General features: G+C 38.5%; 1 protein-coding gene across 4 annotated transcripts in view; it reads left to right on the top strand.

The window, feature by feature from the left end:
- TSHR (thyroid stimulating hormone receptor) overlaps positions 1-8862 on the top strand; it is a 57091-nt gene extending 48229 nt beyond the window's left edge. For 3 of the 4 annotated variants that reach the window (XM_050336022.1, XM_050336019.1, XM_050336018.1), the window contains 2 exons: positions 6192-6380; positions 7217-8862. In XM_050336022.1, coding sequence (XP_050191979.1) covers positions 6192-6380; positions 7217-8624 — 1597 coding nt within the window. In that variant the 3' untranslated portion in view covers positions 8625-8862. The remainder of the gene's footprint in view (positions 1-6191; positions 6381-7216) is intronic. The other variant, XM_050336021.1, reaches the window with a different exon arrangement.
- The last annotated feature ends 6944 nt before the right edge of the window (positions 8863-15806 follow it).

Genomic DNA, 15806 nt, shown 5'->3' with positions numbered 1-15806 from the left:
AATAGTGTCATTACAGAGAGAGGTATCACTTCTCAAAGGCAGAAAGCAAAAAATGGCATGTAAGCATAGTAAATCAACAGTGATTTAAAAAGCCAGAGCATTTCACATCATGGTAGCTGTGATATACTAGTCCTAAGCTAAAGATTTTAATACAGTGTCACAGTTTAACTCTGGTCTGAATCTCAGCTCCTCACAGTTGCTTACTTAGCCCTGCACCCAGTGGGATGGGGGAGAGAACTGGAAGGGTAAAAGTGAGAAACCTCAGGGACTGAGATAATTACAGTTTAATAATAAAAAACCACACAAATAAACCCAACCAAAAACAAAAAATACAAAAAAACCCAAAACACAAACCAGAGGAAAGAAAGCAAACCAAATCCAAGAACAACAAGTGATGCAACAAAAACAATTGCTCACCACCAGCCCATTGATGCCCAGCCAGTCCCCAAGCAATGGCAGTCCTGGCAAATTTCCACCCAGTTTTTAATCACTGAGCATGATGTGATAAGGTCTGGAATATCCCTTGATCAGTTGGGGTCAGCTGTCCTGGCTGTGTCCCCTCCCAAATTCTTGTGCATCCTCAGCCTCTTCGCTGGTCAGATGGTATGAGGAGCAGAAAATGCCTTGGCTCAGTGTAAGCCCAGGGATAGCTGAAATATCACTGTATTATCAACACAATTTTCACTCACAAATCAAAAACGTAGCCTCATATTAGCTGCTGTGAAGAAATTTAACTCTATGCCAGCCAAACACAAAAACTGAGTGGAAACCTAGTATTTATTGTTGTGTCATGCCAATGCCCATTAACATCTCCCACAGGAAACAGAGGTGTCCTTGGAATTAGTGCTTTAGTATACACTCCCCACTACACCATCATGATCAATACTAATGAGTCATTTATAGAAAGAACAGAGATTTGTTAACTTGCATAACAGTCTGACCAATACAGCCCTTCCATATTCCTTGGGCAGTGTAAACAGCTTGGCTTATTATAAGAAATAATTTAAGTAATTTTTGGTTCAGACACTTAGCTGTTATTAGCCGGCCATTGGATATTCCTCAAAAAGAAAGTTCTACTTTCAAAACTGTTTTGTCTTGAAAATTAACTCTATGGGAAATTATCGTGAGAATATTGCTTTTTTTACTGAAGCAATGAATGGTATTGTTTATAGTGGGAGCAGTATGCAGAAAAAAAAAAGAACATCTACGGATCTCAAAAGAGAAACTTTGTCTTGCCTCCCTTAGCAAGCTGGAAGAACTAATTATATGGAGTTCCCTTTATGCACTCTTAAATCAAGATAAGAATTTATGGTTGATGGAACATCTGCCCCACAAATGGCACTTATTTCTGATCAGAATTTCAGCAGCAACAGCAACTTAAAGAATGAAATACAGATTATGGATCCACCCTAATGGGGTAATATTACATTTGACTTTAAAGAAAATCAATGAGAAAAATTTAACTACAAAGAATTGTGCCTGTTTATATCTTTGTTGTGTTAGCTTGGCCATGCTTTCAGACCCCCTAATTAGACGTTTTATTTAAACAGGTATTGAAAAGTTTGGTTATTTTTTTTTTTTTCAAATTTTCAATTTACAACGGCAAAAGGAGGAGGGAGTCAGTAATTCTGGTGCCTTTGTCACTGATGTATACAGCACCTGCATAGATGTATACACAGACTATTCCCTTTAGAAAACTATTTTAACAGGATAATAACATTGCTCTTCATCTGAAAATGAAATCTTGGCAAGGATGCAGCAACTCAGTGGACCTGATTTACTAAATGCAATGACAGCTGCTGCCTAGAGCAAAAGTTCGACAGAGTACAACAAAAATACAATCAGGCTCATTAGTCAGTTAGCTTTTACAAAACACACAGTCCAAACTCAAAACATTACAGTCACACAAGATATATATGATTAGTTAATTCTCTCCAGAACGCAGAATTGGTCTTTAAAGCATCATTTCCCAATCTAAGAAAGGGTCATACCTCAGGAGATTCTGTTCCTGTTGCTTGGCACAAGCAAGTCTTCAAGCAACAGGAGCACTCTGTATTCTGCTAATCAAGCAGTGCAAATTTGTAGATTTAAAAAAATCTTTCAGAAGAGAATAAAATAATATCTGTAGTCTAAGCCCATCTATTATATATTTATTATATATTTTATGCTTTTTTAACTATTGCAACGTTCAGAAATCTGTATATGATTCGGTAAAAATTCTCAACTGTACTATGATGCAATCACTCTCTTTTTCTTAATTATCTGTCTTTGAAATAATCAGTATTACTTGATTTCATACTACAATTGCATGCTTACAGCAATGAAAAGGATTGTTGGCAAAACTATTATCTGTGACTTCATAAAGCCAACAAAGAATTAAGACCAAAAAATAATAACCCAGGAAAAAAGAAATAAAATTTGGGCAACTAAATATCTGTTAACACTTCTATTATATATACAGTTGGTTCAGAAAACAACATCTCTGAAATCATAAGCTGTATTTTATTCCCACATTTATCTGAAGATCTATAGAGTCTCTTTTAACATTTAATCTAATGTGTAAATTTCATATGAGATAAGCAACAGTCTAGAATTGTCACTTGAGATTTATAAGAAAACGTGAGGACAAAACAAACCAGCTATCAAGCCAAAATGTTGAATTTGGTTGAGAGCACTTTGGTTGCTGTTACGCTTCACAGTGTAGAGCTCTACATTGCCGCAGACAATTTCCAGCACCTGAGCGACCTGTAGACCAAGGCTATTTAAAAGCTAAAGTCTGGTCTGGATCTAGGCTAGAAGTGAATGTTGCTTGCCTTCACCATAATCCTAAACATTTGACACCTTCCACAAGGAGTGTGGTTGCCCAGTTTCAGTATCAGCCTTGTGGGCATTTGTCAAAGGCCTATGTAGAAGTCCCAGGTAACTCTGAGGAGATAGGCACAACACTCAGAGCAGTCTGCAAGGCAGGTCTGCAATAGGTTTAATCCTAAATCAACAGGAATGTCAGTGCAGCTGTGCCTGTAACTTTTACCCAAGCTCCCCAGTATAAAGCAAGTAGAGTGCTTCAAAACAACACCTGCAATACCTAACTGCTTAAATACACACCTCTATGCACATACACAAAATACTTCAAAGGATTCAGTAAGATAGAAAAGAAATTACACAATCTTATTAGTAATTCTTCCAAGCTCTTTCTTCTCACTGAACAGATCTTTCTTGATAACATTCTAAGTTGCCACAAACTTTGTGTGTTCACCTCTGCTCCCTGGGAAATTGACTCCTTCTTAGCCCTGGGCTCGCTGTTCCCTTCTGCTCGCAGCTCTCCAGAAGCTGCAGTTCCCTTCCCTGTGCATCCAGGGCCCTGGAGAAACTCCTCTCAGCAGTTGTTTCCAAGGCAAGAGCCCTTGTTCCCTAGGGTGTTCCTCCTGACCCAGTCATTTCTGATGGGAACAACAAAACAAAGAGGTATATTGTTCTTCTTGTTACTTTGGTTTTTTGACCTGCACAATGAACCACAGCAATGACTTTCACAATAGAATGTGCAGTTTTGTGAAAAGATTACGCCTTTTCTCATTTTTAAGTCGCATATTCTTAGGTCTCCCTAAAACTCATCTCACAAGAGTGAATAATCATTACCAATATGCATGGCACTATAGTCTACTACTGCTTCCAGTCATAGCTCTTCCCAAGAGAAAAGTCTTTATCTGCTCCTTATCACTTCATATATAAACAACTTGCTACTTTTATCATCCTAGCTGTAGCTTTTCATGCTCTAATTGTAAGTGCATATAGTATTTTCAGAACTGCATATATTTGTTACAGTCAGATTTACAAAGTGAAGTTCTTCTGTTCTATTTTCTAGATCTTTCCCAAAACTTCTTATCATTCTATTTCCCTTCAACATTACTAAAAGCACTGACCTGACATTTGCAGAGGACTCAAAGATCTCTCCAGAGTGCTAGCTAAATTAAACCCCATTGTCATCCTTGTACAGTTAAAATTGCTTGATCATAAATGTACTTTACATTTATCAATACTGAATCATATCAATTATTTTACTGCTCAGTCACACAGTATTGCAGGACCCTTCTGCTTCTTTAGACAATCACCTTCAGCTTTCACTACCTTGTATTACTTTGTATCAGAAACAAGCTTTGTTGCAGCTGGTCTCATTTTCTTTCCAGACAGTTCATGAGTATTTCAGTAGTACCAGTGCTAGCCTAGACTCTATGGACCCTGTTGTAATGACCTGTATATTCAGATATCAATTAATTTCCCATTCTTGCTGTAGTATGAAAAGTTGTCACATCTTCAGGCTTTTCCCCCACTCTTTTATTTTTTAATTAATTCAGGAGAGCCATTCCCTTTGACACATAACAGATTAGTTACCTCAACAGCCCTTGGTATTTGATTTTGTAAAGGCTTTTCAGAAATCCCAATTCTTTGCACAAACAGGATCACCTTTCTCCATGGCTTGTGTCAGTACATCTCTAAAGAACTCCCAAGAGTTTGTGAGGTATCACTTCCCTTCCAAAAAGTCTCAGTATTTCCCATCACACAGCATTTAACCACATTACCTACTTGCAGATAACTGCCACCACCATGAGGACTTGATGGACACCTGTGAGGGTTGCTGAAAGGTCAGTCTTGTCTTGGTAAGATCTGTTCCAAGATCTAGTTTACCAAGATGTTTTGCTCCAGAAGGAGAGTTCTGTAAAATGACTCAAAAAGTAAAAAGGATCTTAGCTCAGAAGTTAGCAGGGGGAGCTTTAAACTACATTTGAAAGGGAACGGGGACATCGCCAAGCTTAACAGAGATAAGGTATGGGGAGAGCTACAGCAATCACCCAAGGAGCAAAGGGATACTTAAGAGGGAATACAAGTATCCAAAGATATAACCTCAAGACAGGACTATGGGGCATCCCTTTGCACCCCTCCTGGGATACTGACACAGTCAAATACTTCTATAAAGGGCCTGTACATCAACACACGCAGTGGAACAAACAGGAGGAACCAGAGATCTGTGTGCTGTCACAGGGCTTTGATCTCATTGCGATTGCAGAGACATGGTGGGACAGTTTGCACGACTGGAATGTTGCTATTTAGGAGAGACAGACCAGGAAGGCATGGTGGTGGAGTTGCCCTCTATGTGAGGCAGCACTTGGAATGTATCGAGCTCTGTCTTGGATGGATGATGGGCAAGTTGAGAGCTTATGGGTTAAGATAAAAGGGGGACACAGTAAGGCTAACACTGTTGTGGGTGTTTGCTACAAACCATAGAATTAGTACTAGTTTTCTTTTAGGTGCAAGAAACTAGCCAGCAGGCAAGACTTCTAGAGGGATAAGAACAGCACTCTTAAAAACCAATGCAAAGAAAAAAGATGAATTATTGTTTATTATTAGGGTGTTTATGATGAAAGTGCTCAATGTTTCTATACTAGAACCCTTTTTACAGGTTATTTTTTCACAGAGTGTAACTCTTGAGAACATGTTGACCTCAAGAGTCAGTAGAAGAGGTTCTGGGACAAAACAAAACCTGAGCAGAAAACACTGTCAGGACCAGATGACATTCAACTGGCTGTTCAAAAGGAAAGCCACCTTCCCCATCAACTGTCTGCTGAGGTGGTACTGACTCTACCTCAGCAAGCAAGTAGAAAGTAACAAACATAATACTCAATTTTCTGAGATATTCAGGATGGACTAATATAGAAGATTTTCATTTCCGTATATAAAGAATATTCTTTTAGTAATTGTAATACTTTCTACTGAAGTGTGCTTACAGATTAAAATGAGTCTAAGAAAGTCTAAGGGAATATACCTCTTCCAATAGAAGATGTGATTTCTTTAAAGAATTTTTAAAGCTTTGTGTTTGCATATGCACTTGTATCTGGTTGGCTTTAACTGTGTAATTTTAAAAATTGTGATATTCCTTTATAATTCATATTCTGCATTATGAAACATCACAGACAAGAGTTTTATAAGATAAAAAAATCACAGAGAAATAATAACTTACTTGAATTTGAATGGTATCAGAACTTACCAAGGTGATATGCAATCTCCACCTCCTCTGGATTTGATTTTTGCTGTAGAATTCTGTGAAACTCCTGAAGTACTGTAAGAATCTGAAGAAATTCTGATCCAGTCAGTGAATGTTCTGGCATTTGTTTTTTTTTTTTTCTTCCTTTACCTAGGGATGTCTCCAGAACAGCTGTCTCTAACCTTCCAGCCAAAGGACTGGAAAGCATAAAAGAACTAATGGCCAAAAATACATGGACTTTAAAGAAATTACCAGCTGTAAAGATATTTCTTCAGATAATGCGAGCTGACCTATCATACCCAAGTCACTGCTGTGCTTTCAAGAGCTGGAAAAAAAAAAGTGGGTGAGTTTCACTGTCATTCTTTTTTTAACCTTGAAAGTGAAGGCAATGCTTTATTATTAACATAAAATTACATCTATTGGCACTTCTATTACCATTTTTTCTAGGTAAAAACGATGCTCTTTGAAACAGAGATTACAATTGCAAACTGGAAGGAAAAAGAATGTTTTGTAGGATCTTTTCTAGAAGTTTATCCTCTTGTTGAGCCCAGAATTAAAGTGAAACTAAAAAGAAAAGGGTACAGTGCTGTAGCAAGACCTGGAGAAAAGTGTGGGAGGGATTATAGCCTCAAGTCTCATGATTTCAAACTGAAAAGCTTTTGACTACTGAAAAATTTTTCACTAGAAATACAGCTGCATCACACCACAAAGTACAGTATTCCAAATCACTGCACTGCTAGTTAGCTGTAAAGAACCTACAGAACAGATACTGAACTGATGGAAATTCTGGGAGAAATTGATTTGTGAGCAGCATTGAAAAAAGAAAGCAATACTGTGTGTACTATCTAAGAAGTGATAAACAGCAGATAAATGTCATTACCTACTAAGAATGTAGAGCCCAAACAGGAAGAGGAATTATGGACACCAAACAAGTCAAATTACTACCAGGGATAGCTGACAGCAACAGAGAAAGTAAAAATATAGTAAAAAAAAAAAAAAAAGTCCAGAAATGCTCAAGCTTATTGTACACATACATTGTATGTTCTGTTAACAGAAATACATCCCTTCACATTTTTATAGTTATGTTTTCATTTGTAATGATTTGAAGTGTTCCCTTTGATTACTGTGCTCCAGTCAGACTGTAAATGCCAGAAATTATTTCCCCTGCTACTCTTTCAGGATCCTGGAGTACCTGACTTGTAACCAGAGCAGCAGCCACAGCTTTCATAAGAGATCAGTCAAAGCTCTCAGAGGTCCATTTTACAAAGACTATGCAGAAGAATACACAGACCACACTGATGCTGTGTATGACACAAACACCAAGTTCACAAATTTTCACGAAAATCCTCATTATTACATTTTCTTGGAAGAACATGGAGAAGAAAATCTTGGCTTTGGCAAAGAGCTCAAAAACCCTCAAATGGAAGATGTCCAGACCTTTGACAGTCATTATGACTATCCTGTCTGCGGAGGCAACGAAGATGTAATATGCACCCCAGAGCCTGATGAGTTTAATCCCTGTGAGGATATAATGGGATATCAATTTCTGAGAATTGCGGTGTGGTTTGTGAATCTGCTTGCCATCCTAGGTAACATTTTTGTCCTTTTCATCCTTCTCACCAGCCATTATAAACTGACTGTACCACGTTTTTTGATGTGCAACTTGGCCTTCGCTGACTTTTGCATGGGGTTATACCTCCTTCTGATCGCTTCAGTGGATCTCTACACCAGGTCAGAGTACTATAACCATGCCATAGAGTGGCAGACTGGGCCCGGCTGCAACACAGCTGGCTTTTTCACAGTCTTTGCTAGCGAACTTTCTGTGTACACGCTGACTGTGATCACCCTGGAGCGCTGGTACGCCATCACATTCGCCATGCGCCCAGATCGGAAGATTCGCCTCCGGCACGCATTGGTTATCATGCTGGGAGGGTGGCTCTCATGCATTCTGCTTGCCTTGTTGCCACTGCTTGGGGTCAGCAGCTACAGCAAAGTCAGCATCTGCTTGCCTATGGACACTGAAACACCAGTGGCTGAAGCCTATGTTGTCTTCGTTTTAATATGCAACATTATTGCTTTTGTCATCATTTGTGCCTGCTACATAAAAATCTACGTAACTGTGCGAAATCCTCAGTACAAGTCAGGGGACAAAGACACCAAAATTGCCAAGAGGATGGCTGTGTTGATTTTCACAGACTTTCTGTGCATGGCTCCCATCTCTTTCCATGCTTTATCTGCCATTATGAACAAACCACTGATAACTGTCACCAATTCCAAAATTTTGCTGGTACTTTTCTACCCCCTCAATTCTTGTGCCAACCCCTTTCTTTATGCGATTTTCACCAAAGCTTTTCGTAGAGATGTGTTTATCCTGCTAAGCAAGTTTGGTATATGTGAGCATCAGGCTCAAGTCTACAGAGGTCAGACAATTTCAGCCAAAAACAGCAGTGGCTCATATGGGCAGAGAATCAGCCGAGGGATAGGTCAGATTCTCACAAGCATTCATGACGCAGGCAATGATTACCTTCCTGCTGTGACAGTGCAGAACCAAATTCTCATGGAAGAATGCAAACAAACTGAGCTATAATATCTTAAAGTATCATAGCCAAAATCTGGTCAAGTGGTGATTGTGCACACAGTGAATCGAGTGAGAAGATAACATTCTCCATATCCTTTTTCCATAGAATATCCCTTGCTATGTCTGAAAGTACCTTCAGTGCGGTCTTCTTTTTGACAAGCCACTCATTTGAACCTCTTGTTTCACACTTTGATCAGTGCAAGTCAAAAGTTGCTGTTCTGATGATAATTCTGGAAGTAGATGTGAATACCTCATCTCAGTAGGAAAATTTATATATATAAACTGAGCAAATATAAAGCATACCCTAATCTAAAAAAAATTAAGGTAGCAGGAGACTAACAATAAGACTTGGGGGTACTTACATGACTAAAAAAAGGACAAAGTTTTATGATTACAATGAGATTTAAAAAAAAGTTGACATTCTCAAATGCCTATGTATCAAAAGGTTCAGTTTGTTTTCTAAAAGAAAACTTCTAAAACTTTCACTAAGCCTAAAATAGAACAGATTTCTTCTGCTTCTGTCATCCTGACCTAAAACAAATCTAGCCTTTTGTTCGTCATTCTTGGTTTAGCTGTGTGAGGTGGAAAAAGAAGCTTCTTCATATGGCTATATGGTGGTAAAAGGCAAATATTGATTTTTCAGGTGTTTGTAAGATAACAGGTAAGAAACACTAGGACATTGGTGTGCTGCAAAAACTCCCTTACTATTACTCTCTCACTTTTTAATAAACCTGTTTAGGAAATGGTTTAATTTGAATTTATTTTGAAGATCAGGCTATCCAGTCAAGTTAATAATGTTTGTATTTTTATTTTTTGATGACTGACACAGTTTTTACCATACTTCAGTGCTGGAGTTTAATCTAAGCATGTTTATTGCTCTAAACACCCTGTAACTCCTGCTTTCTCACCACTACTGCTGTCCCTGCTTACCTCTCCCTTACAGGGCTAGAATGACTTTCCCTTTAGCACTTACTATATTGAACTGCCTCACATCTACACTTAGACCATGGGAGTGGATCACCCCTTCAGGTTACTTTATGCCATACAGTTGCTGAATTGAAAGCTGACCTGTAGCTCCTCCAACATGTTTTAAGAACATCTGCCTTGTAGTGAGATCTGTTATCTGACTTCTATAATGTCTGCAGTACAACTACACAAATCACATGGTTTGCTTCTGTTTGGCCACAGCCTCTGTCTAACTCGGGCACATACTTTCCACACTGTGCTTAAAGAAATCCAAGCTCAGATACAAGAAACAACTTATTTGCTCTGGTCTTTTGCTCCAGTGAAGCACTAAATCATCCTTCTGCCATACCTGCTGCTAAATGGGGCCAGACCAAGATATAGCTTGGCTGTGCTCAGTTCATTCATACACCACAAACAAATGAACTGGGGCCTGCCTCTCTACTCCTCCTGCAGACATCAGGACTCAGGGTAGGAGCCACTCTGCCCAGCTGGTTTGTCAACACTTGTGTGGCCTGAGTGCCAGGAGGATCAGATCTGTTCACAGCCAACTGTACAGACTAGCTCTGTAAGACTGCTACCAAGATTACCACTGGTCATTTCACTCAGCTATCTGAAAGCCTTGCCGTAAGAATGGAGAACACTGCATGAATATTTGCCTTCAAGCAGGTATTGCAAAAATCATTTTGTAACATCTATACTGGTTTTAATGGAATTATAGTCTTTGAGGAACTATAATTAAGGTGCACAGACAATTGTCAGTTCTTTTATAATGTGGGTTAGTAGTATTCAAAAAACCAGAATGGTTAAGCCCTTCAAACTGCTAGTTACTACAGCTGGAAACTGAATGATTGCAAATGCCATGCACATGCTCTAATTCAAACTCAGTTTGATTCTGTATTTCTGATTATAAACAAAGACTGCTTCAGTGGGCAGAAACAAGGGCCTAGATTCACCATTTCCATGAGATGGTCTTATACAAAATAATTAATCCGTCATTGTTAATGCCATAAAAAAACCTACAATATTGAATTATAGATTAATTTAGCTGCTTATTCTGGGGGAGGGGCATGCTTCCATTTTTTTGTTTGTTCTCAGCAAACTTTGAAACCAATAATGATTTATGACCTCCCCTTCTGCAATTTGGACTCACCCAGTATTAAATCAGAAACATAAACATAGCTTCTTAAGTGTGCAGATCAGCAAAGGTCCCTACTTTTAAAACAGCTGCACTTGTGATGCTCTGGCTGTGCTGGAGAGTCCCATAGCAACATTACGTTGAAATGCAACCCCACCCCCAGGTTCTGCCACCCTTCTGATACTGGAATATTAAAGGGAAAAAAGGTTTCCTGAGTGCCCTTAGTATCTTAGCAGCAGCTAAGACAATCAAGTTCTAACATTTATGCTACATACTTCACAGATAGCAGTGTACCAGTGGAAAAGAACATTCAAGCTTGAATCATATTCTTTTTTCAGAAAGACAGGAAAGGCTAAATCAACATTTACATTAAAAGTGCTTTTAAAGTAACATGGATCAATTATTTCAAACCTCTTTTTACATTAAACCAGAATATTTGTTCCATGGAAAGTAGCAGGACATTGGAAGGATGTGGCATGTTGGACTGACCCAGGTTGCTTTTGAATTAATACAGCTCTTTGCTGTTACTAATGGAGGACAGATATATTTACACATTGAGTTTTCCTATCTCTCATCATTGCATATATACTATTGCCTATTGAAAGAATTACGTGATATTGCCTTTATCAATGAAGTTTGATATTTCCAGTTTGTCTTGCTTATTCTTGTGTTTAACCTGGTGAAAAATATTTTAAAAATTAACGGAAAGGTCCAGGCAATACACTTTAAATAATTCATTTGTCAGACCTTTTCTTGTAAATGTTTGTATCCTACAGATACTCTCTTCCATTTCTGCTCTGATCAATCCCTTCAGCCATTTTTGGTTTTGCACACACCTTTATGTAACACTTGCTATTTTAAATCTGTCTCAGAAAGATGTATTATTTATGGCATTCAGTAAGTATTTTCTCTAAAATATTTTAGAAATAATGCAGAGCATTGGAATAAAATATTTTGTTCAAAACTGGAAGAGGCTCAGTTTTTTCTGAAGGTTTTAAAATATTTTTTCTATAGAAGAACTTAATACTATTTCTCTTACACTCAACTTCATTGTTCTCCTCAACTGACCTACAGTCATAAAGACTGACCACAAAACACACTGTTTGACATAGGTTTGGATTTTTTCCCCTCCATCACTAGCTGTGAAAGGGATGTCCTAAATGGTCATCTCAGACAGTGCAGCAGGGATAGAAAGGAAAGGTAGTAGTACTGCTGAGCTCTGGGATTCCAAAACCATCATTAATTACATCCAGGACAATCAGAAGAATCACCTAACTGCCACAAGGTCCTCTTCAAAAAACTAAATCTGGAATCTAATCTTTTCATTCTCCTTTTTAAACTTAATGTGTATGGTCTGTCACAGGGACTAAGGATTGAACACTTCATGAGAAAACACTTACATACAATGAAGATTGAGTGGTGGACTCTACTGCAGGAATTCACAGAATAACTAACCGAATCTGCCCTTATGCAACACGAAATAAGATCCCTCCCTACCTCCCACTACATCTTCCCTCAGAGCAAATATCCCTAGCCTCGTATTTGTCAAAATTTATGCTGCCAAATTTTATTTTCAGTAATTCTTATCAATGGGGGGAGATTACTATCTTTGCTATATGGATTCCACTGCTGAAAACTGTCAATGTGATCAAATATTGGTTATCTTGAGATAGCCTCCCTGTCTCAAAAAAAGACACCTGACTTGACTATCTGTGCACCTTTCCAATTACACCTGTAATTGTGCTTCCTGCTACATGAAGCTTTAGGGTGCAAGGAAAGCTTTTTCTCAGTTGCACATGCCAAGTGACATCAGCTAGGACAATTTAGCTTATAGGCTACAATAAAATCCAAAGGGCCAACAAGTGACAAGGGGGAAAGAGTTCCAGGAGGCCTAGGAAGTTCAGTAGGTGCATAAGGGACCTGGAAAAAGGAGTGAACAGTAAGATAACAACATTTGCTATAATACTGAGATATTCAGAGGAATAAGAAAAACAGATGGCTATGAAGAACTGTAGAAGGATTTCTTAAGATTGAATGAAGAGGAATTCAAAGTAGATAAAGTGATACACTTGGTTAAAAAAATACGAATTGGTATCTTAAATTACATGCTCTGAGCTGATAACCCCTATTCAGAGACAGGATCTTAGCAGTACAGTAGACAAGTTCATAAAAATACCATCTTATGCTTCCTGGAGATTAAAGAAGCAAATCAAATTATACTATTGGGAAAAGAGTAGAACAACAGAAAACTAATATAATAGAACTAGAAAATTTGCAGATTAGGGTAGCAAGGAAAATGAAAGGTTTGGAATTACAGCTAAAGAATCTCTAAGTAAAATAGCCCTCAGACTAGAAGGGAAATGACAAAGCTCAGTGAAGTCAGGAGTAGCAGCTGAGTTGCTGAACTTCCTCTCAAAGGTTGCTGTGGGTCATAAAGTTTACATGGGTTTACCAGTAAAATGAAAATTCATGCAAGAGAAAGATGAGGAAAGATACTAAACCTACAAAAACTGTCTGACTGGGGATGTTCCTGAACTGCAAATATTTGGTAAATGGGAGGCAGTATTTGGGGAGTGTATCAGTCTGCTTGCTTATTCTTTTCTTCTTGGCTCACCATGCACTCACTATCAGAGTCAGCATTCTGTCATAGGAGGACCTTTGGTCTACTCCACAGCAGCCACTTTTCTTATGTTCAACCAGTTCCCCTATTCAGATTGCAAAGGCAGCTTCAATTTCATCTTTCTTCAGTAGACTCAATCTCAGAGCTCATGTAGATAAAACAAAACCAGTTGAGTGAAAAACAGCATATTCCCTGTTCACAGTGCTGCCTCAATGGATTTGACATGAGGGCAGAGGCTTCTCTCAGAACTTTGCACAGAATGGGAAGAGACAATACTACCATTTGGGGGGGTTTCAGATGGCTCTGAGATTTCAGACTAGAGGATAGAAAATCCTGTTTCAGGGTGGCAGAGAATGCCATTATTTTCTCTACATAAAGTTCTATGATTCTGTTTGCTTTATATGATGGTAATACACTACTGAAGAGTTATTCATTCTCAGACACTATCGGAAAAAGCTGTAAAGTTGAGCTGGAGCCTTAGTTATTATGATTTGGAACATTCTCTGACCTTTGCTAGCCAGATGTGGGGTGTTTTTATTGAGTAGGTATCAGTTCTAGATGATACCACCTGCAACAGGTCAGTTACAGTCAAAGTAAAGCACACCCTGCTATGTTATCTGGATTTTGAAAATAGCACAGGCAATCAAGGATAAGTTTCACAACACTACCATATCATTTTGGTTTATTAACATAAATGAGATGCACTTTTGTTTCCTTTCTTGTGGAATAATTAAAGTATTAATGCTCATAACAGAGTCTTTGGAAAACCTGTACCAAAACAATATCCTTCAAAAGTGAAGCTTGATTTGAGCAGAATCCTTATGCTTGTATATTAAAATGAACCAAACCCTCTCTTCCAGGTTTTTAGGCAGGTTGATGAGTAATAGCAATATAATCTATATTGTTTTTCTAACAGATGCCAAGTGTCTGCAGTCTAAAACCACTCAGTAATCAAATGGTTTCTGGGTTGCTGTTAAAATTGGACAGAGTGAGGCACAAAATTAGTTGGATATCATGCCTTTCCATTATGCCCTCACCTATTCCTTGGTAGGGATTCTGAAAACGTATGACATTATACTGCATTTAGACGTAGGCTTTGTGGGCTAAGGTACAAGATGTTGAAGGGCCATCATCACGCCCTGGAACAGAAGATAGTTAAGAGGTCTCAGTGACGCACACTGAGAGATTCTGAGAGCAGTGTCAACCTAGAATTCACACTGATTCAATAACACATCTGCATAAAGCTGAAATATTTCTCATCTATTTAGGCCCTTCCATCTGATCTGATTTATTTTTGTGTGACTGGAAATCATAATGTGAAAATGAACAAATGAAGGCTCCATGAGGTCAATACAAAGTATTTCATCAGTAGAACCATCAGTTTTAACTTCCTATACCATCCCACACCTGCCTCCCCTCTGCTCCCACATACACACATAGGCATTCACAGTAATTCCAATCAGCAGTTTCTCAGCTTAGACAAGGTACTAATCCTGTGGAGTTTCTTCACCCTGAAAATATTGGGTAACTATTCTAAAACACAGAAAAGTTTTAACTACAGTACAGGACTTGGACCTCATTGGGGCCATCCTGAACTTACTCCTTTCAAGAGCTTAACTTTCCTAGGATCAATATAACCAACTTGAATCTCACACTCTACCTTTTAGGGGAGGACTTCTCTGTGCCATCCAGATTATATGCAATGACAGAGCTTGTCTGTGTGGCCATCTGACATCATATCCTTACTGCTGCACACCTATGTAGTTCCGTTGAAGCTCGTAATGCTTTGTTAGTGAGTTCGAGGAGAAGGAGCACATTCATTTTTGGTTCTCAGCTATTCAAAATGCAGCTGTGATGAAGAGTCTCCTTTAAGTTCTCTATTTTTCTTCTCTCTTTTAAGGAATGAAATCTGTAGTGAACCAACTTCATTAACAACCCATATATAAACAGTCATTACAAAGTGACTGAAACTGTTGGATTGTTACTTGCATCTATACTGCGATATTTTCATAAGACCCGCTTTGCTGCCAAGAAGAGCCTCCCTCTTTCAAACACTGAAACTGATAACTGGCTGGACTGCCAAACCCATGCTGTTTGTCTTAAGAGTTTCAACTGAAATTACAGTGGCTTTTCTTTGAAAAGTGAAGAAAAATTACAGTACTCCATGTCTTCTGTGAAGGCAAAGCTGCAACAAATCAAACCTAAGAAGTAATACGAGTTTTAACAAAAATTTCTCACTCCAAATTCTGAGGTGTTATCTGAATGTCTCTTCTCCCCTTGGCACACACAATAGCACTGAAATACCAAGCAGCACCATTTGTGCTGCATGTACAATGCTGCTTTCAGTTTGACTGTAGTAAGAATTCCCCAAATCATATGTGGATTACTGCTGCTGCCTAGAGGGAGCTGTGGAAACAACAGATCAATTCTCTTCTAGCCAGCTACAGATTTCCAATTAAACCCTGCAATG

The sequence above is a fragment of the Myiozetetes cayanensis genome, unplaced genomic scaffold (assembly GCF_022539395.1).
Source record: "Myiozetetes cayanensis isolate MyiCay16 unplaced genomic scaffold, myiCay2020 scf6-25, whole genome shotgun sequence".
Lineage (NCBI taxonomy): Eukaryota > Metazoa > Chordata > Aves > Passeriformes > Tyrannidae > Myiozetetes > Myiozetetes cayanensis.
The sequence above is the reverse complement of the archived record's forward strand: the minus strand, read 5'-3'. Positions and strand labels throughout refer to the sequence as shown.